The 27,925-nt window shown below is 48.2% G+C and overlaps 1 protein-coding gene across 1 annotated transcript; it reads right to left on the bottom strand.

Moving 5' to 3' along the window:
* Nucleotides 1–3,742: 3,742 nt before the first annotated feature.
* On the bottom strand, nucleotides 3,743–27,783 carry GMFB (glia maturation factor beta). The gene is made up of 7 exons (XM_082220090.1): nucleotides 27,581–27,783; nucleotides 21,753–21,849; nucleotides 18,818–18,867; nucleotides 17,677–17,728; nucleotides 15,437–15,517; nucleotides 13,954–14,027; nucleotides 3,743–7,257 (listed from the first exon to the last, which is right to left on the bottom strand). Exons 1-7 carry the CDS (start codon nucleotides 27,581–27,583, stop codon nucleotides 7,186–7,188), a joined length of 429 nt encoding a protein of 142 aa, XP_082076216.1. The 5' UTR covers nucleotides 27,584–27,783; the 3' UTR covers nucleotides 3,743–7,185.
* Between the last annotated feature and the right edge of the window lie 142 nt (nucleotides 27,784–27,925).

The raw sequence follows: 27,925 nt of genomic DNA on the forward strand, positions 1-27,925 counted from the left end.
CCCGCAGCGGCCACTCGCGGCCGGCGCCGGAACTGCAGCGCCGCCCGGACCCGCGTTTGTTCTCCTGTCCCCGTTTCTCACGACCAGGGCCGGATTGAGGTTCAATGCTGCTCTAAATTACTAGAAGTAACGGGGCCCTTTTTATGTCCAACTGCCAACAACAAATTGTCGCTGTCTTTTGTGTTGGATATATGCTGTATGGTAACTTATGGACCTAATAGGCATCTCAAGCCATTTGCACATGCAGAATGTAGGCACCCTACATATGTTGTTGTTTAGTCGTTTAGTCGTGTCTGCCTCTTCCTGACCCCCTGGACCAGAGCACGCCAGGCACTCCTGTCTCCCACTGCCTCCCGCAGTTTGATCAAACTCATGCTGGCAGCTTCAAAAACAGTGTCCCACCATCTCGTCCTCTGTCGTCCCCTTCTCCTTGTGCCCTCCATCTTTCCCAACATCAGGGTCTTTTCCAGGGAGTCTTCTCTTCTCATGGGGTGGCCAAAGTTTTGGAGCCTCAGCTTCAGGATCTGTCCTTCCAGTGAGCACTTAAGAATGGATAGGTTTGATCTTCTTGCAGTCCATGGGATTCTCAAGAGTCTCCTCCAGCACCATAATTCAAAAGCATCAATTCTTTGGCGATCAGCCTTCTTTATGGTCCAGCTTTCACTTCCATACGTCACTACTGGGAAAACCATAGCTTTTACTATACGGACCTTTGTTGGCAAGGTGATGTTTCTGCTTTTGAAGATGCTGTCTAGGTTTGTCATTGCTTTTCTCCCAAGAAGCAGGCGTCTTTTAATTTTGTGACTGCTGTCACCATCTGCAGTGATCATGGAGCCCAAGAAAGTAAAATCTCTCACTGCCTCCATTTCTTCCCCTTCTATTTGCCAGGAGGTGATGGACCCAGTGGCCATGATCTTCCTTTTTTTGAGCAAACCAGTGATCTTTGAGGGAGCAGGCTAGCAGGTGGGGCCCATGACTTACATTATAGGACCCTACACAACACAAAACACTGTCACTGTATGTAAGGTTTCATTTTGTTTTTTATCTTATATTTTAGAAATGTACATCCAGGGGTTTTTCCCCCCATCGCATGGCAACATGGGCAAATGGCTTGAGATACCTATTAGGTTTTACCATATTGCATATATTCAATACAAAAAACAGCAACAATTTGATGTTGTTGTTGACATAGGACAGCTGGACATATCAAGGGCCTCATTGCCTTCAGTAGCTTAAAAGGTAAAGGGACCCCTGACCCTTAGGTCCAGTTGTGACCGACTCTGGGGTTGCGGCGCTCATCTCGCTTTATTGGCCGAGGGAGCTGGCGTACAGCTTCCAGGTCATGTGGCCAGCATGACTAAGCCGCTTCTGGTGAACCAGAGCAGCGCACAGAAACACCGTTTACCATCCCACCAGAGCGGTACCTATTTATCTACTTGCACTTTGACGTGCTTTCGAACTGCTAGGTTGGCAGGAGCAGGGACCGAGCAATGGGAGCGCACCCCATCACGGGGATTTGAACCGCCGACCTTCTGATTGGCAAGTCCTAGGCTCTGTGGTTTAACCCACAGCGCCACTCATGTCCTCATCAAACCTAAATCCGGCCCTGGGTCCAGCATCCTGTTCTTACAGGAGCTGACCAGATGCTTGCAGGAGCACTCCCTTCACTGCCTTTTTCACTCCCCCAGCACACAGGGACGACTTCCCCCTTCCCAGTGTGACTCCCAAGCTTTCTTTCCTGGGAAAGTGACAGCCAATTTGGACTTCACCTAGAAGTTCTCTGAAGAAAGGACCCAAAGTCTTGACTGCCGCACAGGCCGCTGTGTCAAATTGAGCCCTGGATCAAAGGACTTGCAGATGCCAGGGGAGAAATCAGATGCCAGCCTGAGTCACAGCAGAGACGGCCTCATCCTGGAATCTCAAGGTCTAGGTCTTGTAAAGCGAGAACAGGATGCTTCTGAGCATGCACAGACTTCCATTTTCCATCTCGGTGAGTTACTAGTGTGCCCAACAGGCAGTCTCTCCACATCCTGAGATCATCATGTTGTTTAGTCATTTAGTTGTGTCCGCCTCTTCGTGACCCCCTGGACCAGAGCACACCAGGCACTCCTGTCTTCCACTGCCTCCCGCAGTTTGGTCAAAATCATCATCCGAGGCCCCAAACCATCTGCTTCTTCCGCAGGTCCAGAAGGTGGTGATGAGAGAATGAGCCACAGGATGCTGCCTTATACAGAGTCGGACCCTCTACCAGAGCTATGGCCTCCTCTGCAATAGCCCATTTAAGGAAGACCTGACTGGCACCAGCCCTTACCCTCATTTCAGCACCAATGATATGATTAAATTTTATGTTTGATAACATTCACGTGTATTTTTATTGACTTTATTTTATGTTGGTTGTAAATCACTTTGGGACTTCTTTTTTTCTAAAAGGGGAGCAATGTATAAATTGAATAACCCCTCTGGGAGAGGAACCCTGCCCCTTTTATGTACATACTTCTGCCAAACCCTAAAAAAATATGCTATGCAATATCCCTAGTATATGAGCTCAAATGCCTGCGCTAAACAGGCTTTCGAAAACTAGCACAACCGCATTGCCAAGGAGCCAGTTTGCGCACCACACTTCGTTTGCAACATGCCAGTAGTTCGATGCTGCCTATTGATCTGCATCACATGCGAGAGCCAACTTTAATGTTTCTAGGTCGAAACGTTTTCTGAGCAGGGTGGGAAACAAGGCAAACTGGGGATCAGCGAATGGGAGGCGGAGGAAGCAATGGAAAACAGCAATTTTAAGTAGGATTCCACAGATTCAAACCCAGGTCGAGAATTCCACTTAGTCTTAACTAGGCTCTGGACAGTAGGACTCGAACCAATAGTTTCAAGTTACAAGGAGATTCCGACGAAACATCAGGAAGAGCTTTCTGGTGGTAAGAGCTGTTCGGCAGTCTGGGGTGGCAGACTCTCCTTCCTTGGAGGTTTTGTAGGCAGAAGTTGGGTGCCCACTTGTCAGGGATGATCTAGTTGAGATTCCTGCATCTCGGGGTTGGACTAGATGGCCCTTGGGGTCCCTTCCAACTCTACAAGTCTATGATTTTATGGTTTCTTATCATAGCAAAACAGAAATGAAAAAAACCCTCACACCTTTCAAACAATGGTTAAGGTTGCACTGGGAATGGATGGAAAGAAATTAATTTAAGGGAAAGAAAAGGTGGACAGGAGGAGACTGCAATCCACCACATTACTCCTGATCTTAGAAACGGGGTTAATAATAATAATAATTTATACCCCCGCCCTCCCCAGCCAAGACTGGGCTGGCTAACACCAAATATAAAAATAATTGATTAGAATACAGCTTAAAAAAACAAAATTAAAATACAACATTAAAACATAAAAATGCAGCCTCATTTCAGTGGAATTCAATCAAAAACTTTTTTGGGGATAAAAACGTCAAGTCTTCACCAAGGCAAACTATCCAGACTGGTCCTACATGGGCCAGGAAAAAGCCAGGGAATCCACTTGGAAATGGCCACTGTAGCTCCAAGTTTCTGGTACTAAATGTGCTTGTGTGAAGCCCCCAACCACGGTCTGCTGGGGACGCCTCTTTTGCAAATTCCCTCAAGCGGAAGACCCACACGAGAGCCCCACTGACCCACCAATAATTTTGCAGAGGACCTTTGCATTCTGCAAATACAAGCTTATCCATCCTTTGTGTTGGCTTCACGTCATCAAATAAAGAACACACTCCTTCAGAGCATACAAGATTTATTTCAGGTATTTACAGCCTGCTTTTCAATTTGAGAATGAGAACTTCCATGGCACATTTTGTTTTCTCCCCATGGAAATTGCTCTTTATTATTTATTTGCATTTATACCACGCTCTTCCACCAGGGGAACTCAGGGCAGCTTTAGGCAATGCTTCCTCAATAAATCTTTTCCAAGTTTATAAATCGAAATACTATTAAAAAGTGTAATTTTTGCAGACTCGGTTAATCTCTAGCAAAGAGGAATCCTAAACTACTACCATATTAAAAAGGGCACACTGTCAATAGAAAGGTTAATTTATTTACTCCGTTAGAAAAATTATAGTTTTCTTATGGGAATGTCGATTGTTTCCCCCGCCCCGCCCCAATTGTGTGTTTGTCTTTCTTAACACGGTTGATAATAGGTATGCAAAAACTAAAAATCCAAGGCTGGAATGAATATTCCAAATTGAACAAAGTTAGACGACTGTCATTTAGTCTAAAAGTAAAAAAAGAAGAAGGAAAGAAAGATGCTCAGCACAACACTTTAGAATAATGCCACTTACAAAAAGGACAATAAGGTCTCCTAAACGTTAAGAGAAAGGAAAATACCAGGCTTTGTTTTTATCACCAGTGTCAACTGCTCTCAAGTGTTTTAACAGCCCAGATGTATCATCGGCTGCTGCACAAGCTCAAAAACTTGTAGGATTAGGCAGCCCAGAAGGGGCTCAAAGCCAACAGCAACTAGACTGCCTGATTATCTTGCCAAGCTGGGCAAGGTTCCAGGGAGGTGCAAAAGAAGGGCAGCCCATCCATTCTCCAAGGCAGGGGCAAGCAGTTTTATGGCCCGTGGGCTAAATCCAGGACGATTGAGTTTCCTGCTGCCCCAGGAAACAGAGGAGATTGCTGCCTGGCAACCCCCGACCCAGATCCATCTACTCCTGGCCCTGCCCGGTTTTAAGCAACTCTAGGCAAAAGAGTTTCCTGCCGTCTCAATCCAAAGGTGAAAAGCCAGTTTGCTCCCAGAAGTCAACAAGAGATTTCACATTTTAGTGTCACCAACAGAGATCTATAGATGCCTTCTGCCATGCAGGAGAACGTTGTTCCAGAAATGATGCGAAGCGCTTGCTGCGGAATGGAACAGAGATGGGAAACCTGTGGCTGTGCAGGTGTTGCCGGGACTCGGCCCCAGCCAATGTGGCCAATGGGCAGGGGATGATGGGCATTGTAGTCGAGGAGTGGGGAACCTCCAGCCGGCCGGGTGACACGGGCTGATGAGCTCATTTCCCCCAAACAGTGCCCAATTCACCCATCCGATGACATAGCTGGTGATGTCAGCTGACGGGCAGGGCTTTCTCCTTTAAGCGAGCAAGAGCGAAAAAGGTTAAAGGAACCTGTACAATGCAGATTCTTTCCCTCCTACCCACCCATTGCTTGCTTCAAAGGGAAGCACTTTAAGCTAGCCCCCAAACGCAGACACGGTAGCGGGGACAGCCTTAAAGCAGGCACTGTTTTGCGTTCAGCAACACCTGCCCCCAGGTATAGAGCTGGATCAGCTGGGAGGGAGGTGAGCCCATGCGGCAAAGTATATCCAGTAAGTGGCCTGAGAATGGTTGCTCATCCCAGAGCTTAAGAAGAGCAGGTCAAAGCTGTACAGAACAGACAGGGGAAATCCACCGGCAGGCCAGGCCTGTGTTCTCTGTTGCCAACCCCTCCCGCAGGCAGGGCGATTAAAAGTTCAAGCACCGAGTCCTGCACCCGGGCAATCCAAGTTGTGCGCCGAGAAAGGTGAGCTGCTGTGACCTGCGCACAATTGACTCAACCCTAGGAGGAAAGGAAGGAAATGTGCAGGGCACCAATACACTGGCTCTCCCTCACTGTTTTCAAAGAGGCAAGCCAGCACTGCCCCACATGCTTCCGACATGATCGCCTTTGCAGCTGCAAGGAGCTAGGGGCATTCCTTCCCCAACGTGGTGCCCTCCACAAGTGCTGTTGGGGCTGCCACTTCCATCATCCCTGACCGCCGAGCTAGCCGGCTTTAGGCTTAAGGGGAGCAAATAGGCCGAAATGTTTGGAGACCACCAAGGTGGGACTGAGACTAGCTTGAAAGAGGAACAGGTCAGGAATCCTGCAAGCGGAATTTTGAATGTGTGCTACCTGCAGAATCACAGCATGTATCACACAGTCCTGTCCGTGGGTCACGGAGCCCAGAGCAGAGCTGTGCTGGACATTCAAATACTAAGGAGCAGGGTTTGTTTTCGTGGATCTTTTTGGGTTTTCACCAGCCAAAGCACCCCGCTTTAAATCGTGGCAATAGCAGCCGCAGAATCTGCCCCTCCAGATGAAATTGATCAGGCACCGTGTGCCCTCATCTTTTAGGCAGAGTCGGCCTGTGTATCAAGTCTAGTGTTTAAAAACTGGCAGCACAAGATTCTCTTACAATCAATGGAGAGATAAAGAAATGTAAAAAAGAAAAGAAAGGCACACAGAGAAGTGCTTGTATAAAAAAGACAAGAGAACAGTTAATAAAAACTGCGTATAAAGACTTAAGGAATGGATGTTCACCAGAGTGTTACTGAGCCCTTACGGATTTTTTGATTATTATTTTTAAGAAATCTACTTCCCTTTTGACTAGTAAAAGAAAAAAGAGGGACTATCTACTACACACGGAGAGAAGAAAAATAGACGGGTCAAACTTTTGAAATATGTTGATGCAAGATCAACTGAGAATATTGTTGGAATTTTAAAGAGCAAAGGAAACGGTCCATTCTGAAAAACTGAAGAAGCGAGGGTATGATTAATACTTCAGAAAAATTGCATTTGAGGTTGGTTCTAAACCCTTTTATGTCTAGAAGATTCAAGTCACTTAAGAAAATGCTGTTTTCACATACAAGCCATGAAGGGTCCAGTTTCTGTCCAACAAGGATGCCTCTGCAGCTCAGGCGAAGGGGGAAGAAAAGGCTACACATTTGACTGGGAACATCCTGCAAACAGAGCCCACGGACACAAGCAAGAGCGATACAGAGGGTCCCATTCATCTTAAGCAGGGCTTGCGCAGGAAGCATTCCTTGGAGGGAGACTGTGCCACATTACCTGTCACAGTTACGAGTTCCAGATTAAGCCATATAGAAATATTAGTCACAAGAGGGAGGGGAGGTGGAATTCTCCCTGCAGGAGAGCAGTTCCCTTTTAAAACAGTTAGTAAAGAGAGGGAAGGGAAAACGACCCCTTGGGCAAAGTTTGGCTACGCAGGAACTGCCGCATCTCCCCACGCTTGTATAAACTTTGCACGCACAAAAATATATATGTACATACATACACACACTGCAGGAAACGACTATAAATACAGTGCATCTTTTGTGGGTCTAAAAAGGAGGAGGAGTCGGAGGAGGAGGAGTCGCCGTGTCTGGTTCCAGTTCACGCCAGGCTGGAATGCTTAAAGAGTCTTTCAATGGAAGAAGCCCAGTTTCTCATGCAGCCACTCCTCTGTGAGGTCTTCTGTATTCCTGATTTCAAATACCTTTAGTAAAAAAAAAAAAGGGGGGGGAAGAAAAGTAGTCTGTTAGCAACTATGGTCTCGGCTGATACAACAAGCTTTTCTGCTTGTGGGGTGGCACCTCGGTAAAACCACGTCTTACTGTTTGTAGCAGAGTTTTCCCCGGAGGCAGAGGGCAAGGAGTCATACTCAAATTCACAGTCAAGAGCTTCAACTGCTTGACTGGTTGCACAGGCATTTCTGTTACAGTGGTACCTCGGGTTAAGTACTTAATTCGTTCCGGAGGTCCGTTCTTAACCTGAAACTGTTCTTAACCTGAAGCACCACTTTAGCTAATGGGGCCTCCTGCTGCCGCCGCACCGCCGGAGCACGATTTCTGTTCTCATCCTGAAGCAGAGTTCTTAACCTGAAGCACTATTTCTGGGTTAGTGGAGTCTGTAACCTGAAGCGCATGTAACCTGAAGCGTATGTAACCCGAGGTACCACTGTACTATTATATACAGGCTATTTACATTCCCTCTTTATCTCTCCAGCACGGTATAATCTGGAGTCCAGTACAGTGGTGCCTTGCAAGACGCAAAGAATCCGTTCTGTGATTCTCTTCGTCTAGCGGTTTTTTCGTCTTGCGAAGCAAGCCCATTGACGGATTAGCGGATTAGCGCTATTAGCTGCTTTTAGCGGCTTTTCGGCTTATCGGATCAGCTGATAAGTGGCTTAGCGGCTTAGAAAAAGGGGGGAAAGGGAAAAAAACCCGCAGGAACTCGCAAGACATTTTCGTCTTGTGAAGCAAGCCCATAGGAGATTCGTCTTGCGAAGCACCTCCAAAACGGAAAACTCTTTCGTCTAGCGAGTTTTCCGTCTTGCGAGGCATTCGTCTTGCGGGGCACCACTGTAATTAACAATCCTGACACAGCAAAACTCATAGTATCAGCAGCACACATTGTCTTACTTCCAACCTTGTTGTCAACATGCGTGCTGAGTGTGTGTGTCTGTGTGTGTGTGTGTGTGTGCTTTCCTCGTGCGGAAATTGCAGCCTGCAACTTCCTCCCTTTATTTGCACCTCCAGCTGACACCAATCAAGCCTAGAGTGCCACTCCTACACACTAAAGAAAAAAATCTGGAACCCTCTTTAAAACTTCCAGGAACTTCTATCTGTGTCTTAAATAATGTTTTCCAAACAGAGAAACCTTTGCACAGGCAGAACGCTTTGGTAAGCTGTCAGCATGCGGCGACACAACCCAGGAAGAGATTTGACTGGCCTGCTAAACCGGGTGAGGGAAGGCCAATGGGTCTTGGTGACTTGGGCGGACGAGACCAAGAGTGGGTTGAACGGTCAAGAAGGCAATTCCTGCACAGGCTGCAGCGGGAAGTGAGGGACAGGTGGGGTTCATTAACCTGGGAAAGCAGCCCATATAAGAGAAGGAAAACACTGATCCTAAACCTGGCTTCACTTCAAGAGAATAAAAAGGCTCAGGAGTAAATCTGGGATAGAGTGCCTCCTCCTGGCAACTCCTGCAGCCTAGCTGGTGCCAAATGCCTTGAGCTGATTTCCTTTGGACCCCATCAGTGAGAGCCAGTGTGGTGTAGTGGTTAAGAGCGGTAGTCTTGTAATCTGGGGAACCGGGTTCGCGTCTCCGCTCCTCCACATGCAGCTGCTGGGTGACCTTGGGCCAGTCACACTTCTCTGAAGTTTCTCAGCCCCACTCACCTCACAGAGTGTTTGTTGTGGGGGAGGAAGGGAAAGGAGAATGTTAGCCACTTTGAGACTCCTTTGGGTAGTGATAAAGCGGGATATCAAATCCAAACTCCTCCTCCTCTTAGAATCATAGAATCATAGAGTTGGAAGAGACCACCAGGGCCATCGAGTCCAACCCCCTGCCAAGCAGGAAACACCATCAGAGCACTCCTGACATATGGTTGTCAAGCCTCTGCTTAAAGACCTCCAAAGGAGGAGACTCCACCACACTCCTTGGCAGCAAATTCCACTGTCAAACAGCTCTTACTGTCAGGAAGTTCTTCCTAATGTTTAGGTGGAATCTTCTTTCTTGTAGTTTGGATCCATTGCTCCGTGTCCGCTTCTCTGGAGCAGCAGAAAACAACCTTTCTCCCTCCTCTATGTGACATCCTTTTATATATTTGAACATGGCTATCATATCACCCCTTAACCTCCTCTTCTCCAGGCTAAACATGCCCAGCTCCCTTAGCCGTTCCTCATAAGGCATCGTTTCCAGGCCTTTGACCATTTTGGTTGCCCTCCTCTGGACACGTTCCAGTTTGTCAGTGTCCTTCTTGAATTGTGGTGCCCAGAACTGGACACAGTACTCCAGGTGAGGTCTGACCAGAGCAGAATACAGTGGCACTATTCCTTCCCTTGATCTAGATGCTATTACTCCTATTGATGCGGCCCAGAATTGCATTGGCTTTTTTATCTTCTTCTTTGTGTCTTGTTTATGTAGTGACCGCTCTCCACATTAAATGGGGGGCGCACTTTGCATGATCATGCGCAGCCCCCAGGACCCTATGCAGCACCATTAGCACAGGCTTGGCTTTGCCTTCCCCAGGTGGAATACCTGGAGGTCTCCGCCTACCTCAGCCAGTTGCCCAATCCCGCCTGGGGAGGCGTGGCCCAGGTGATCAGGCCAGGTAGGGGGAGGGACCATCCTGCCCACACAATAGGGGAGGATCTTACCTGGGAATCGTCAGTTGGCTCCCACCCTACCCACCCTCAGTTAAGACTTCTTTTGCAGGTTAACCTTTTCTCCACAGGTACACAGGGGCTGCTATGTCAAGGTCGCTGTCAAAGGGCTGGAAAGGAATCCCTCTGCATTGGCAGGTTTGCCTTTCCCATAGCACAACATCACAACTTTGGTGGTATCAGGCCTTGGGCAGAATCCTTTAGTTTATCTTCCCTAAACTCCTTAGAGTAGTGATAAAGCGGGATATCAAATCCAAACTCTTCTTCTCCTCATAATAATAATAATAAATAATAATAATAATAATAATAATTTATTATTTATACCCCGCCCATCTGGCTGGGCCTCCCCAGCCACTCTGGGCGGCTTCCAAAAGAATATTAAAATACTATAATACATCAAACATTAAAAGCTTCCCGAAACAGGGCTGCCTTCAGATGTCTTCTAAAAGCCTGGTAGTTGTTCTCTTTGACATCTGGTGGGAGGGTGTTCCACAGGGCAGGTGCCACTACCGAGAAGGCCCTCTGCCTGGTTGCCTGTAACTTGGCTTCTCGCAGTGAGGGAACTGCCAGAAGGCCCTCGGTGCTGGACCTCAGTGTCCGGGTAGAACGATGGCGGTGGAGACGCTCCTTCAGATATACTGGACAGAGGCTGTTTAGGGCTTTAAAGGTCAGCACCAACACTTTGAATTGTGCTCGGAAACGTACTGGGAGCCAATGTAGGTCTTTCAAGACCAGTGTTATGTGGTCTCTGCGGCCGCTCCCAGTCACCAGTCACTTTATCTGGTCAGCCCAGGAACTCCATACACCCTGCCCAGGCTTGCGCCCCAAGGACGTCACTTCGATGCTGCTAACACAGAGGTCCGACTTCACCCTCGGAGGCACACTCCATTGTCTCTCGAAACAGAGGGAGGCCAATGACAAACACTGAGCACATCCCTGATACTTAATCCGGAGACGTCTGCTGTTGGGCAGTGTGGTTTGGAGGATACAGCCTCCCAGTCCAATTTGGACCCTGTGGGTGGGTCAAGACTGGCTCGCTGGCCTGAGAGTCACCCACCCCTGATCTGCAGGATCTCTGAGAGGGGCAGAAAAAGAGGAGCTGCAGCTGCTGCCCTGCCCTAGAAATTGCCTGAGGAACAGGGGAGCAGAAGAGGAGTGCATTAGCCCCTGTGGTGTTATTTAATGCTTCCTCCGAATGCAGGCATAGATGTCAGCTCAGACCGCTATTGATTCATGCATCGATGTAAAACGGAAAGATGGGGGGGAGCGAAGCTCCATCACACAGTACAGATTAGTTACTGCACTCAAAACCAGAGTAGGGAGATTATGGAAAACATGGTGGGGTGGAAGGAAGAGTCTCCTCAGGGGAGCGATGGAAGGGCCAGGCAGGAGAACACAACCCTGCTCAAGAAAGGCTACCTAGGAAGTGCTGCTGCTTGCTCAGAGGATTAAGGGCACAGTAGGAAGCTAGTTAAATCAGAGAGCCAATCAGAAGGTCGGCGGTTTGAATCCCCGCAGTAGGGTGAGCTCCAGTTGCTCGGTCCCTGCTCCTGCCAACCTAGCAGTTGGAAAGCACAAAAGTGCAAGTAGATAAATAGGTACCACTCCGGCGGGAAGGTAAACGGCGTTTCCGTGCGCTGCTCTGGTTCACCAGAAGCGGCTTAGTCATGCTGGCCACATGACCCGGAAGCTGTACGCCGGCTCCCTCGGCCAGTAAAGCGAGATGAGCGCCGCAGCCCCAGAGTCGGTCACGACTGGACCTAATGGTCAGGGGTCCCTTTACCTTTACCTAGGAAGCTGAAGGGTACAGTAAGCTGAAAGTCTAGGTTTGCCCTGCCCTAGATGCCTGGGGCAGAGGGGAGCTGTGGTCCAAACCATGTGGATGGCGCCAGGTTAGAGAAGGCTGGTCTAATTCTTGTCTCCCTTGGAAGCTGGAGCACACAGCTAGAAATCCAGTTCCCCACACCAGATTTGCTCTGCAAGACTGTGAGCCAGACAGCTTGCGCTGGTCCCTGTCCGCCCTGAATAGGCGTGAAGGCAGGCGAGAGCGGGCGCCCCTCTCTTGCCCGCCTCCCCAACCCATCTGAAACTTACAAGGGTTATCCAGAGGTGAAAGGATGCCATCGGCCAGGGCTGTCCGTGTGCATGCCTGGGTGTCCCTATCCCTCAAACCACAAAGCACACCTGTGAATTCCCGGCACACCTGTGAATTCATGCACATGTAGCTGAGTGACCAGCCCTTATGAAACTGGAAATGGAAAACCAACTTCTTAATTTTTTTTCTCTCTTTCTTCTCCTTCCACTTTCTCTTTTAATTCCTTTTCTATTCCTCCCTCCCTCCTCCTCTCTTTCTTTCTCTCTAGTTCCCCCATCGCTCTTCTCCATCTCTTTTTTGCCTCTGGATCAATGTTTTCGTTTGGACCACACACAAAAAAGGAGATATTTGACAATAATCTTTGTATTTTTCTTTATAAACTCCAATAACGTTAATTTTTTTTTTTTTAAAGGAAGTGCAAGCCCAGTGAAGTCTGAAGCTAGCCACAGGACGCCTTTCCCCCCACATGCCAGAGGATCTCTTGCACAAAAAGAGACAGTGACTCAGTGCCAGTTCTCTGCCTCTCTGCACAACTAGCAGAGCAGAGTAATTTTGTCTAATTTATAGGGGCAGATCTGTATACTGCGCACAGGCTACAAAGTTCAGTTTTCCCCTTAGCACAGAATTTTATGGGCACCACATTACAGTGGTACCTCGGGTTACGAACGCTTCAACTTACGTTTTTTTGGGTTACGAACGATTGTAACCCAGAAATAAGTTGTCCAAGCTCTCTGAGGCCTCGCCGCTGCCTGGAAGGTTAGGGTTAGGGTTAAACCCGGACATCGGCGGGGCCTACGGAGCTCTCCGAGGCCTCTGCGAATGCCGGGAGCCAATCCCCGACATCCACGGGGCCTACAGAGGCTCTGCGACTGGGCTCCAGCCGCAGGAGCTCTCCGAGGCCTCCATGAATGCCGGGAGCCAAGCCGATTGTGATTGTGGAAGAGGACCCTGAGCCCCCTCCAAACAGTGAGATTGGAAATAATTTTTTTTCATCTAAAATACTGTCTTATTTATTTTATAGTACAGTACCTTGATTATTGCCTTCATTTTATGGATCAATGGTCTCGTGAAACAGTAAAATTCGTGTTAAATTGCTGTTTTAGGGGGTGTTTTTTCATCGTCTGGAACGGATCAATCCACTTTCCATTACTTTCAATGGGAAAGTCCACTTCAGGTTAAGAACGCTTCCGGTTAAGTACAGACTTCCGGAACCAATCAAGTACTTAACCTGAGGTACCACTGTACACACATGCCCTGATAATAGATTTAAAACTGACAGAAAAGTTTAGGCAATGGGGAAAGCATCAAGTTAGCATGACGAATCAGACCATTGGTCCATCTAACTCAGTGCTGGCTACACCAACCGGCAGCAGCTCTCCGGAGTCAGGAATCTACCCAAGGACCCCTCCTGCACGCAAGGCAGATGCTCTAGAACACATAATTTCATTTGCACGCCACCTTTCCACAGTTCAGACCACGCTCAAGGCAGCTTACAACATGAAATAAAAACACGTCACTGCAACGTAACAAAAGTAGTCGTGAACAATAAATCAATCATTTAAAGTATGCAACCAGAAGGAGCAATTTGTGTGTATATATATCACAACAGGATTGAAAATGATACAAAACAACAATAGCACCCGCACCCAAGAAAGAATCCAAAACAACACCCCAGCTCAAGATTCTGCCCAGCAGCCTCAACTTTTGCAGCTGGAGTCAGTCCAAGGTCCTGCCTTCCAGGCCAGGTGAGAAAAGGCCTGCAAGCAGGAAGCAGATCTTCCAGGACTCACAGCTAAGATAGATTTCAGCAGCCTCAGCTTTTGCAGCTGGAGTCAGCCAGCAGCCTCCCCCCCCCCCCATTAAGCCACAACCCTTCCCCACAATGCAGTAAATTAGTACCCGGCAAATTCTGGGCGCCTTCCACTCTTACCTTTGTGAGTTCCGCCGTCTGTACGAGCTTATTTTTGCTGCCGGCGTACATCATCTGTTGCTCAGGCTTGCACCCTGCAATTATTGGGAGGAAATCGGGATCAGGAGCCAAGCAAGACCAGAATTAAGGCAGTCTGTTCAGGAGGAACGGGGCAGGGGTACAGATGGAATAGGCCAGCCGTTTTATTGCCTGCCTGCTGCTTCTCCCCACTCGCTACTGGCTCCTTGCTCTGCTAAAGCCTTTGCCAACCTGCCAGATGCTCTGGACTGCAACTCCCATTGGGCCGATGGGAACTGTAGTTCTGGAGGGCACCTGATTGGCAAAAGCTGCTCTACTAGAGTCTCGTCCCTTGCAAGTCGCCCCTTTCCATTTATTAATTGATTGCATTTCATAGAACCATAGAATCCTAGAGTTGGAAGAGACCACAAGGGCCATCGAGTCCAACCCCCTGCCAAGCAGGAAACACCATCAGAGCACTCCTGACATATGGTTGTCAAGCCTCTGCTTAAAGACCTCCAAAGGAGGAGACTCCACCACACTCCTTGGCAGCAAATTCCACTGTCGAACAGCTCTTACTGTCAGGAAGTTCTTCCTAATGTTTAGGTGGAATCTTCTTTCTTGTAGTTTGGATCCATTGCTCCGTGTCCGCTTCTCTGGAGCAGCAGAAAACAACCTTTCTCCCTCCTCTATGTGACATCCTTTTATATATTTGAACATGGCTATCATATCACCCCTTAACCTCCTCTTCTCCAGGCTAAACATGCCCAGCTCCCTTAGCCGTTCCTCATAAGGCATCGTTTCCAGGCCTTTGACCATTTTCGTTGCCCTCCTCTGGACCCGTTCCAGTTTGTCAGTGTCCTTCTTGAACTGTGGTGCCCAGAACTGGACACAGAGCAGAATACAGTGGCACTATTACTTCCCTTGATCTAGATGCTATACTCCTATTGACGCAGCCGAGAATTGCATTTATATCCCACCATTTCCTCTAAACTCTTAAGCGTTGCACCTCATGGGCTTCGAAATCTAAGCCTGGCTTTGTTGGCCTGGCTCCCTCCAGAGGGTGTTGGACTACAACTCCCATCAGCCCCTCCCAGTGCACGATGGGAGTTGTAGTCCAACAACAATTTCTGGAGGGGGCCAACGAAGGCGAGTGTCAACACTTAAAATTGAGAGCATGGGGGTCCCGAAAAGGGCAATTCACAAGCTTAACCAACACCACCTCGCCCCCATGTGGGCTGTTCTTAGGGCAATCCTAAGACGTGTTTGTGTCCCGTCCGATCAAAACATGGCCCCAAACGGAACTTGCTGTCCTTATGGCAATCAGCCGTTTCCATCTTGAAGCCCAGCAGGTGGCTGTGTTTTGCTTTGCAGAACTGTAGAGAGCTGGAAGGGCCCTCATAAGGTCATCCAGCCCAACCCCCTGCAGAGCAGGAATTTGTACGGGAGAAACTGCCCCCCATCATCCAGCCGGAGCTTGACTTACCGACGGGGCTGGAGAAGATGAAGCAGAGCGGGTAAGAGACTCTCCCGTCATCGTGCTGGTACTTGTAGCTGTAGACGATGAACGTTTTCTCAGAGTTAAGGGAAATGGAAGCAGGAGGGGTGGGCAAGAGAGGATCTTGAAACCTGCCTGTTGCAATGTGCTCAGTGTATCTGAGTTTTTAAGCAGAGTTTACAGGTGAGGAGGGCAGTTCATACCTGGGGCTGCTACGTTCGGATCAATGAAACGCTAAAATGGACTAAAGGCAGCCATGATTGTACCAGACAGTTGGAAGCACTTCCCAGGGACTCTTGTTTGGTCTGAGCAGCGCCTCCCCACCCCCACCCCACTCCGCTTTCCACCGCGAGGTCCCATCCGCACTATGCATTTAAAGCAGAATCATCCCACTTTAAAACAGTCACATCTTCACCCTAAGGAACGCTGGGAAATGCAGTTTTGTTTGTCATATTCTTTAAAGAAAAATAAGAAGTACAAAATTTTAAGTGCACCAGGTAAACGAAAATGTGAAAATAAAACAAAATAACACCCGTGTAAAAAACAAAAAACTATAAACATTACATGATTGTTACGGTAGTTAACCTAAAACTTAACCTAATAAAGGTAAAGGGACCCCTGACCATTAGGTCCAGTCGTGGCCGACTCTGGGGTTGCGCCGCTCATCTCGCTTTATAGGCCGAGGGAGCCGGCGTACAGCTTCCGGGTCATGTGGCCAGCATGACTAAGCTGCTTCTGGCGAACCAGAGCAGCGCACGGAAACGCCGTTTACCTTCCCGCTGGAGCGGCACCTATTTATCTACTTGCACTGGTGTGCTTTCGAACTGTTTGGTTGGCAGGAGCAGGGACCGAGCAACGGGAGCTGACCCCGTCGCGGGGATTCGAACCGCCGACCTTCTGATCGGCAAGTCCCAGGCTCTGTGGTTTAACCCAGTGTCACCTGCGTCCCCCCCAAAAAAAAACAAATAAATAACACAAAAACACACCCGTTTAAAAAACAAAAAAACAATTAACATTACATGATGGTTATGGTAGTTAACCTAAACTTAACCTACTACAGTGCTCATAAAAATGAATTCCAAATATTGTTAAATTTGTCCACGGCGAGTCTACATTTGTAAACGGCTTGTTCATGTGTTACAGGTTTGTACGTATATTCTATCCACTCATTGAAAAGAGCTGCATTTAAATCTTTCCAGTTCCTCAATATCTGTCTTTTTGCCTTGGTAAGGGCGTGGACACTCCATTCATATTTTCCCTTTCTTAGGTTCAATGTCCTGCTTGTCCATTGAGGCCCCAGCTCTTACCTAGCTTATAATGGGCGCTCTAAAGACAGCCTCTCACCCCTTGTGGGCAAGAACTGTAAAAAGGGGCCTTGTACCAAGCCAGAACATTGGCCCACCTATCTTAAAATTGTCTACGCCAGTGGCTCCCAAAATATTTGCACCATGGACCACTTGAAAATCGCCGAGGTTCTTGGCAGACCACTTAACTGCTTTTCTGCCTAGTGTAGCAATTGTAATACACCATAGGGACATGGGTGGCGCTGTGGTCTAAACCACTGAACCTCTTGGGCTTGCCGATCAGAAGGTCGGCAGTTCGAATCCCCGCGACGGGGTGAGCTCCCTTTGCTCGGTCCCTACTCCTGCCAACCTAGCAGTCCGAAAGCACACCAGTGCTAGTAGATAAATAGGTACCGCTGCAGCGGGAAGGTAAACGGTGTTTCCGTGCGCTGCTCTGGTTTCTGTCATGGTGTCCCGTTGTGCCAGAAGCAGTTTAGTCCTGCTGGCCACATGACCTGGAAAGCTGTCTGGGGACAAACGCCGGCTCCCTTGGATGAAAGTGATATGAGTGCCACAATCCCATAGATGCTTTTGACTGGACTTAACCAACCAAGGGTCCTTTAGCTTTACCTAATACGCCATGCTAGACGCCGTAGGGTTTTTAATTGCACTTTTACAGACATGCTGCAGACCACCTGAACGAAGCTCATGGGGCCCCAGCTGTCTGGCAGTAGCTCTCCAAGGTTTCAGGCAGGGGCTGTTCCCATGTGGGGATTGAACCTGGAATCGCCACCACTGACCCATTGATTTGTACACCTGTTTTGTGGCCCAACCCACATGTCCAGGCGGAGCCGAGTGTGCTAGCTTGAGGCTTTTGCAAGCACCAATATGCAGACCAGAAATGGATTCTTCTAAAGCAAAAATTGCCGCCGCCAAAAAAAGGATATCGAGGTTGCCTCTCGGGCAGCTCGTCTTTTAGCTCATCTGGAGAAATGCCCTGGTAGAATTAAAAATAAAACAAGAGATGGGGTTGTGCACACAGGAATCCCACAGATATATCCAACAGCTGTATAAAATGGTATACATAACAGTAACTAAGTTATCTAAGCTACACTGGCTCCCAGTACGTTTCTGAGCACAGTTCAAAGTGTCGGTGCTGACCTTTAAAGTCCTAAATGGCCTCAAAGGTCCAGTATACCTGAAGGAGCGTCTCCACCCCCATCATTCTGCCCGGACACTGAGGTCCAGCGCCGAGGGCCTTCTGGCGGTTCCCTCCCTGCGAGAAGGGAGGTTACAGGGAACCAGGCAGAGGGCCTTCTCAGTAGTGGCGCCTGCCCTGTGGAACGCCCTCCCACCAGATGTCAAAGAGAACAACAACTACCAGACTTTTAGAAGACATCTGAAGGCAGCCCTGTTTAGGGAAGCTTTTAATGTGTGATGTATTACTGTATTTTAATATTTTGTTGGAAGCTGCCCAGAGTGGTTGGGGAAGCCCAGCCAGATGGGCGGGGTATAAATAATTTATATTATTATTATTATTATTATTATTATTATTATTATTATCTGAAGCATGTTCCCTTAAAGAGCCCTTGACCATTTTATTCTGTGAACCACCCTGATATCTTATGATGAAGGCTAGTATATAAATCATCACCACCACCACCACCAGGTACTATTCAGATATCAGCTCCACCCAGCAGGGACGAATCATACTGTGGCTGATGGGAGTTGTAGTCAAAAACATCTGAACAGCACCAGCTTGGCAAAAGCTAGGAAATAAAGCCCACTAAACTCAGTGGGGTTTGTTTCTGAACAGACATGCCAAGCGCGACGTTGCTACTACTGCCAAGACCAGCCAGGCGCGGCTTCAGAGCCTCCTGCAGGAACCAACATTGCAAAGGGCAGAGCTGGTGTGGCGTGGAATACAGACAAAAAAACGATTTTCCAAATGGCGCAGCGGTTCACTTTCAAAATCCAGCAGTAAGAAAATCTTTGCTGTGAGAAGTTGCAGCCCCAGCTTGGAAGCAGTTTGTAGCTGGAGGCGAAGACACAAAATCCACACCATATAAATAGACTATCCACAAACCTCATGTTCTTCATCCAGAACCACCAGCTGCTTATCCTTGTCGATCTTCACTATAATAAAAGGGGGAAAGGAATTGAAATGAACCCACTGAAATTAATGAACACGACTCAGCTAGGACCACTGATGTCAAGGGTTCTACTGCTTCCTTTTTTACAGGCTTACTCGCTGGCTGCAGCCAATTAACAGTAAAAATCTCCAAATGAGTCCAAACTCCAATGTTTAAAATCTCTGGTAGAGGACAACGATCCAGAGATCACGTTAAAGGTGGCCAAATTCTGTGCGATTGCCATAAAACTTAGGGAACAAGCTGTGATACCACCACGATTAAGGTTTTAAATGACAACTTCAGGTTATATTTTAGTGAGTAAGATGTAATTTATATATTTTAATTGCTGCTGCATCTGTACTGTCCCTGTTATACTGCACTGCAAATTTAAATGCATCCCTATTGTGTTTCGTGACTTCCCTGATGTTGTATGTGAGCTGGAACTGGTCTGTGACCAAAATAATAAATTAATTCAATTAACAGTAGCACAATTAACAGGCCAATGTTCGGAGCAACTCTTAGCTGACCCACCAAGAGGATTCTGGACACTGTTCCAAGGGCTGAATGCTAGAAGCTGGCAGGACCAGAGGCAAAAGGAGGGGGAGGAACGACAGGTGTGTATGTTTTCCTTTGTGCAAGAGGCTATTTTCCACACCTATTTATGTTCCACACCCAGTATGTTTCCGAGCACAATTCAAAGTGTTGGTGCTGACCTTTAAAGCCCTAAACGGCCTCGGTCCAGTATATCTGAAGGAGCGTCTCCACCCCCATCATTCTGCCCGGACACTGAGGTCCCGCTCCGAGGGCCTTCTGGCAGTTCCCTCACTGCAAGAAGCCAAGTTACAGGGAACCAGGCACAGGGCCTTCTCGGTAGTGGCACCCTCCCTGTGGAACGCCCTCCCACCAGATGTCAAAGAGAACAACAACTACCAGACTTTTAGAAGACATCTGAAGGCAGCCCTGTTTAGGGAAGCTTTTAATGTTTGATCTATTACAGTATTTTAATATTTGGTTGGAAGCTGCCCAGAGTGGTTGGGGAAGCCCAGCCAGATGGGCGGGGTATAAATAATTTATATATTATTATTATTATTATTATTATTATTATTATTATTATTATTATTATTATCTGAAGCATGTTCCCTTAAAGAGCCCTTGACCATTTTATTCTGTGAACTACAAGACGTCTGCTCAGCCAGGGCAGGGAAGGAGAATCAGGAGAAAGAAGAAACATTTGGAAAAGAACATAAGCCGCGATAAATCCACTTATCTTTGTAACCATGAGGGCAGTAATCTCTTTCGATTTCTTCTTTTTAAAGGGATCCTCAGGCTGATAAAAGAGGCTCCACGGAAGAGCCACTGAAGCCGACAAGGTCAGCTCTGGACAGACAGACCCAAAGCTTAATTACGGTGTTGACATAATTTGGGACAACTTGGAGAAGATACCTCCAAGACTCTGCTGGCCATTTAATACCCTACTGCTTTGCTACACCAGGAATTGGGAACCCCAGGGCCAGAGGCAACCCTCAGGCCTCCCTCTAAGCCACACCCCTCTCCTCAAGCCCCTCCCCCTGTCTCCAAACCTATTTGGCTGGCTTGTGTCCTCCAACCAAGAATACCTTTTGCTTGCATGGAATGAGGCTTATATACAGTCATACCTCAGGTTAAATATGCTTCAGGTTGAGCATTTTCAGGTTGCGTGCTGCGGCGACCCGGAAGTAACAGAACGGGTTACTTCCGGGTTTTGCCGCTCGCACATGCGCAGACGCTCAAAATAACGTCATGTGCATGCGCAGAAGCAGTGAATCACAACCGCACACAGGTACGGGTTGCGTTCCACTCAGGATGCAAACAGGGTTCCAGAACGCATCCCGTTCGCATCCAGAGGTACCACTGTATACACAATGTGTGTTTGTGTGAAGACAAAATGTGAGAGAGCCCCCTTATCTTTGAACGGCTGGAATCTGAACAAAGGCAATCGCAATGGCCATTGCTCCACCCACTTCTGCCTCTAGCCCCGCCCACTACTGGCTCATCTCTCTCCCCCCCCCCCTTCCCACCTCAATACTTCTCACCGCCAGCATTCGAAATTAGGCAGGCGCCGGGCGCATTTTGCACCTGGCTATCGGCCACTTGTGACCAAGTGAAGATGACCGGGCGCCAATATAGTGCTTGATCTCTCCACCATCTCAAAGCACCTGCCTGGGGATCATTGGATCTTGGCTGTTTTCACACACTAATACCACGTCCTGTAGAATTTTGTATTTTATCTACACAACCAGAATGAATTTCAGGGAACAATTTTGAGCTGCCTGGCCCCAAAATGGCAACTAGGCATTCCGCTTTGGCTATCGTAACCTTGGTTTAAGGAGCCATTTGCCGCCTAGCTTATATATAAGAGTTTCTAACACTGATCACTACCTTCCAACAACATTTCTCCCGCTATACAAAGTTGGGACTGAGTGCCTGCATCTTGCCTCTGGTCACTCAGCGGACTCACAAATCCACAAGGAGAGCTCTGCTGGATCAGGGCAATGGTCCCCTCTAGTCCATCACCCTGTTCTCACAGTGGCCTGCGGGAAACTAGCAAGCAGGATTCCAGCACAAGAGTTCTCTCCCATCCGGTGGTTTCAACCAACTGGTAACCTGTGGCAGACACAAAGGTTGCCACTCAACCAGCTCTCCAAATTGCCTAGGACACAGGGTTTTTTGTTCGTTTTTTTGCTGACATCCAAATGCAAAAGTTCTTTCAACTGTGCTCTCAGAAAGCAAAGTGCAAGGAGGCCTCTGGCCAAACGCAGAGTCCACAATGCCCTCTGCTCTTACTCAGCAGATCCTTCTCCACCCCAACCCAGCGCAAGGCCTTGAAACCCGGGTGGGCAGACGTCTTACTGATAATCGCAGCATTGTTCGTCTCTTTGCGGAAGCGGAATTTTCTCAGCTTCTCCACAAGGTCTTCGGCCACGTCACAAACCACGAGGGATTCACTCTGCGGGGGGGGGGGGGCAGGGAAGGAGAGACAAGGAGGGAGATGAATAAGACATTCTTATTAAGACATTTAAGTCAGCCACAGCTCTCTGATCCCCAGCTGTTGGAAGGTCTGGCGCAAAGCCCCAGAAACTAATAAGAGGAAACAAGTAGCTACAGTGGTACCTCGGGTTACAGACGCTTCAGGTTACAGACTCCGCTAACCCCGAAATCGTACCTCGGGTTAAGAACTTTGCTTCAGGATGAGAACAGAAACCATGCGGCAGCAGCGGGAGGCCCCATTAGCTAAACTGGTACCTCAGGTTAAGAACAGCTTCAGGTTAAGAACGGACCTCCAGAACGAATTAAGTTCTTAACCCGAGGCACCACTGTATTCTGAAATGCTTTGTGCTCTGTGATCCTGCAGTGAGAACAGAGGAAGCAGCCTTGCACAAAGTCCAACCATTGGTCTATCTGCTCAGTACAGTCATACCTCATGCTACGTTTGCTTCAGGTTGCGCGTTTTCAGGTTGCGTCCCACAGCGACCCGGAAGTAACGGAACGGGTTACTTCCAGGTTTCGCAGGTCTCGCAGACACACAAAATGACGTCACGCAGATGCGAAGAAGCGGCGATCCGCAGGCGCCGGTTGCTTTCTTTTCAGGTTGCGAAACGGCCTCCGGAACGGATCCCGTTCGCAACCAGAGGTACCACTGTATTGCCAACGCCAGCCTTCCCCAACGTGGGACCGGGGGCTGATGGGAGTTGTAGCCCCAGTATGAGGAAGGTTACTGCAGACCAGGGATAGGGAACCTGTGACCCCTCTACATATTGCCAGGCTGGCTACAGCTCCCTTTTCCCTTAACCATTGGTCATGCTGGCTGGCGGGAGTCGGGAGTCCAGGCACGCCTCCCTATTCCTGCTGCAAGCGGAGAACTTGAGGAAAAGGACTTTTCTGCTCATGCCACTGGGAAAGTCCAGAAATAGAGGTGATCTGGTTGGCCACTGATGGTGGATGAGATAAGCCAGCAAAACCTGGCTCTCCAGGTGTTGCTGAACCACAACTCACAAGGTTTCTACAAGGATAAAATGAGAAGGGGAGAATCGTGTATGCCTCCATGGAAGAAAGTTGGGATATAAAAATAAGCAAATAAAGGGACAAGATGAAGTTATCCCCCCCGCCAGGACTTAGACCACACCAGAGAGTTTCTGGATATACATCACTGCCTCAATGTTCATCTTACACTATACAGATAAGACAAAACAAAACCTATCCTGCAAATTCCTTGGCTCTCTGCAGTGAAATGCATCTCAGATAGTCATTTCCAGCATGGAAAGGCCAAGCTGATGCAAGTGGAAGGACCGCAAAGAGCAGAAACAGGAGAGAAAAGGCAAATCGTTGCCGCAAAAGAAGTCCCTCGTTATTCTAGCCTGAGCTTCTCTGCTCCGACAAGTAGCTTTGTGAAAATGTACTCCTGGCGGCTACACTCACAAATAAATGCAGCTCAGCGATTGTGTCAGGCGGAGGCACAGCCCAGTTCCCTGAATAGGCTGCTTCCAGGTACTTGCACCACCCAGAAATCATTTGCTCATCATAGGAGGCCCTGAGCCAGCAAGGCAGCCGTAAGCACCAGAACAGCTTACTGCAGCCCTGTTGCCAAGGAAAAGAGAATGAAAGGCATTTGCGAGTCTCTAGCTTGCATCTCCCTGCCGTGTGGGGATTTGGAATGACTTCTGTGCAAGGATTTAAACCTGTTTAAATGCCAGAGGGTTTTTTGGGGTGGGGAGCAGATGGACTCCACTTCTGCTGCTGCTGTTTCAATTGTAAGCTGCTTGGGGCAGGGACCATCTGATTGTTTCTTTTGCTGGAACTAAAAATAGTTTTTATTCAGAATCTAGTAGAGGAGCTTCAGCTCCTGTGCAAACCCACAAAGCACCTAATTCCTGGGGTGGGGAGGAGGCAGAAATCTTGACAGTAAAACTGGATTAGGTTTTGCAAGACAGACATGCCCTACTTTTCTCTTCTTCTTTTTTTACTCACAGCCAGACTTAAGGCTAAGAGCTCTCACAAACAAAACAGCTCAAGGCCACTAAAGTCTAACCGAAGCCTGTTGAAAGAGGCTTTCAGCACACAAGCCAATTTCCTTGAGAACTAGCCTTTTGAGCATCGCAAGGAGTTAAGAATTTTAGAGAGGTTCGGCAGGGCGAGCGAAAAACTTACAAAGGGGATGTGGCCATGGCTCAGCTGGCAGAGAATCTGCTTTGCACACAGAAAGCTCCAGGTTCACTCCCCAGAACATGCAGGTGTAGCTGGGAGAGACCCCTGCCTGAAACCCTGGAGAGCAGCTGCCAGTCAGTGTAGGCAGTGCTGACACACTGGCCTGACACAGGAGAAAGCAGATTCCTTTGCTTCCAAAGTGCCAAGACCAAGACCCAAGGCCATCTAACCGAACTGCCCTCCCTGCGCAAGCACCAGCCCCCTCCCACCAGCTGGCACTGATTGCTTCCAAAGAATGGTTATTATTATTATTATTATTATTATTATTATTATTAATAATGTGCATACTGCCCTTCTTCGTACATAGATCTCAGGGCAGTTCACGCCATAAAAATACAGTGGTACCTCAGGTTACATACACTTCAGGTTACATACGCTTCAGGTTACACACTCCACTAAGCCAGAAATAGTGCTTCAGGTTAAGAACTTTGCTTCAGGATAAGAACAGAAATCACGCTCCGGCAGCACCAGGAGGCCCCATTAGCTAAAGTGGTGCTTCAGGTTAAGAACAGTTTCAGGTTAAGTACGGACCTCCGGAATGAATTAAGTACTTAACCCGAAGTACCACTGTACAAAATAAAAACAAAAAATTCATAATAAGAACAGTGACAAAGACGTGATGATGGTTGGAGGGTGAACAGAGAGTTAGACATAAGCAGCAGTGGTGGGTGGGCAGAAAAGGAACAAGAGGATGTTTATACTGGTGTGAACATCCCCAAGAGACTAGAGGCAGATAGCAGATTCAGCCCTTTCTGGGCTCCCTGAGTGGGTTTTGGGGAAGAGGAGAGAGAAGGCAGTCGTGGGTGGGGTGGGCACCCTTACCTCAATGATTTCCCAAAGCAAAAGCATCCCATTTTGGAAAAGTGCAGCTGTTCTACTTTAGCTTTCTCCAAGAGAACAATTAGATGCACAGAAGGAGCCAAAAGGGAACTTAAGATGTATGCATACACAACCTTTTACACCAGATAAGCCAAACACAACAGCCAGCCCGGTTCCATATTTACCATTAACAGAAGCAGATTAGAATGACTAGGCAAGGGTGTGCCTTGGAAGAGATACCAAGTAAAAATTCCATCCTCTCACAGCTCTTTATGTTATTTTTTTCCAGGGTGGCTAAAGTGCATAATGACACACAGACAAGAATCACAATTGGTGTTGATCCAGATCGTACTTAAAATGAAGGAGTCCCATTGACCGCAAGAGAACTAGCTTCCAAGTATCAATAAATAAATTAATAATAATAATAATAATAATAATAATAATAATAATAATAATAATTTATACCCCAGCCACTCTGGGTGGTTTCCAGCAGAATATTAAAATACAATGATTCATCAAATATTAAAAGCTTCCCTAAACAGGGCTGCCTTCAGATGTATTCTAAAAGTCCGATAGTTGTTTATTTCTTTGACATCTGGTGGGAGGGCGCCACTACCGAGAAGGCCCTCTGCTTGGTTCCCTGTAACTGGGAGCCAATGTAGGTCTTTTGGGACCAATGTTATGTGGTCTCGGCGGCCGCTCCCAGTCACCAGTCCAGCTGCCGCATTTTGGATTAGTTGTAGTTTACGTGTCACCTTCAAAGGTAGCCCCACGTAGAGCGCATTGCAGTAGTCCAAGTTGGAGATAACCAGAGCATGCACCACTCTGGCGAGACAGTCTGCGGGCAGGGAGGGTCTCATCCTGCGTACCAGATGGAGCTGGTAGACAGCTACCCTGGACACAGAATAGCACTGTGCCTCCATGGACAACTGTGAGTCCATTAGTGGGAACAGGGTTGAAGTATTCTGGGACAATGCAGATTACATGCTCCACTTTAGGAATAAACATTTACAGTGTAACCTCGGGTTAAGTACTTAATTCGTTCCGGAGATCCGTTCTTAACCTGAAACTGTTCTTAACCTGAAGAACCACTTTAGCTAATGGGGCCTCCCGCTACTGCTGCTGCCACGCCACCGGAGCACGATTTCTGCTCTCATCCTGAAGCAAAGTTCTTAACCCGAGGTACTATTTCTGGGTTCGCGGAGTCTGTAACCTGAAGCGTCTGTAACCCGAGGTACCACTGTATTAAGGGGAAAGAGTCCTAGCATCAACCCCTCCCATCACAAGTTACAGATAGGTAATAAACGGACATAAATCTGATATCAAGAATCACACCTTCTCACCTTCTCACTATATAGAAGGGTCTGGCAACTTCTGTTTCAGTGTATCTGAAGAAGTGTGCATGCACACGAAAGCTCATACCAAGAACTAACTTAGTTGGTCTTTAAGGTGCTACTGGAAGGAATTTTTTTATTTTGTCCCATCACAAGGACAAGGACCCAGGCTGCGATCCTGGACAGACCTATGTGGGGGTGAGTTCAGTAGGGCTTTCTTTCAAGTAGGCACACACAGGACTGCACTTTCCACATCACAGAATGTGGATTTATCCCCGGTGGAGCATTTTTCAGCCACTCATCTCCACACCCTCTCCATTCATGCTTGCAGTGAGTGACGAGGGGAAATTTAATCCACATTCCTGGTGTGAGTACAGACATAATGTATACTCGTCCTGGATTAGGGAGTACAGGAAAACACACTTGCGCATGGCACTTAAGTGTGGCAAAGAGAAACAAACCCAGATCACTCTTTGGAATGCACCCCTGATCCTGCCATTTCCAGAGGGCGAGTGGGTCAGGGTGGGGCAGTAAAAATAAGACAAAAAAGAGGGTGCGGGGCAAGGAGGCAGCCTGGCCAGTGCCTTTTCCAAGCACAGGTCCCACTAAATGCAAAGTGGGTAAAATAATAATAATATATTTTATTTATACCCCGCCCTCCCCAGCCAAGGCCAGGCTCAGGGCGGCTAACAAGTAATAATAAAAACAAGCTGAATGAATACAACTTAAAAACAAGATTAAAATACAACATTAAAACATTAAAATCTGGCCCTTTCCTTGCAACGAAGCATCACAGTTTTTGGGTTTTTTTTCTTTGAGGGACAGGAGTCTTCTCTAGCCTTCCCAGAAGTCTGGGGAAATGTATTGTTTTAAGTTTTAACTTGGTGTGCTTGTTTTATTTATTAAATTTGCACACCGCCCTTCCTCCAAAGAACTCAGGGCAGTTCGCAGCATAAAAAAACACAAAATAAAGATAATGAGAACAAAAACAAAACAAACCTGTAACAACAACAACAACCCCCCCCCCAAGATACTCACAGTTACATAGGCGGTTTAAACAACTACCAAACCATCCCTGCAGCGGGAGGACATCGCCACATCTATTTTTTGTGTGTCAAAAGTCATATTTATTGCTCAAAATGCCATATCGTCCTCTCCCTCCCCCCCCCACCGACGACGGAGACCCCCAGCAGGGACATGGGAGGGGTTTTTAGACACCCCACCTCGGAACTCTAAGGGCACAAACCTTCCCGGGAATGTGGAAGCGGCGAAGGAGCCAGCCCGGGCCTCCCCTCGCCGCCCCAGTGATCCCCCCCTACTCACCATCTTGCTCCCGCAACAGCCTTTCCCTCCAGTCCCTTCAGCAGCGCGGCCCCTTTAAGAGCCCCCGGGTGCCCTCCCCGGCTCCCTTTCAATCCGGCCTCAGAACCGCTCAGCGCGCATGTCCGTCCCGGCCCGCGAGCCAATCCGAGGAGCAGCTGGGCAGGGTTCGGAGGCGCCGCCTGAGCTACGGCGGGCGGAAAGGGCCAGTCCTTGTTACCGTTTTCTTTTTCTCCCCCCCCCCACCCTCTCATGTGATTATCCTCCTCCAAGGCAGGCATCCGTCCAGCCGCCCACGCCTAGAGAGGCCCGAGACTGTGAAGGCGCCCCCCGCGGCGTCCCCGGCCT

The sequence above is a fragment of the Podarcis vaucheri genome (genome assembly GCF_965113315.1).
Source record: "Podarcis vaucheri genome assembly, chromosome: 1".
Classification (NCBI taxonomy): domain Eukaryota; kingdom Metazoa; phylum Chordata; class Lepidosauria; order Squamata; family Lacertidae; genus Podarcis; species Podarcis vaucheri.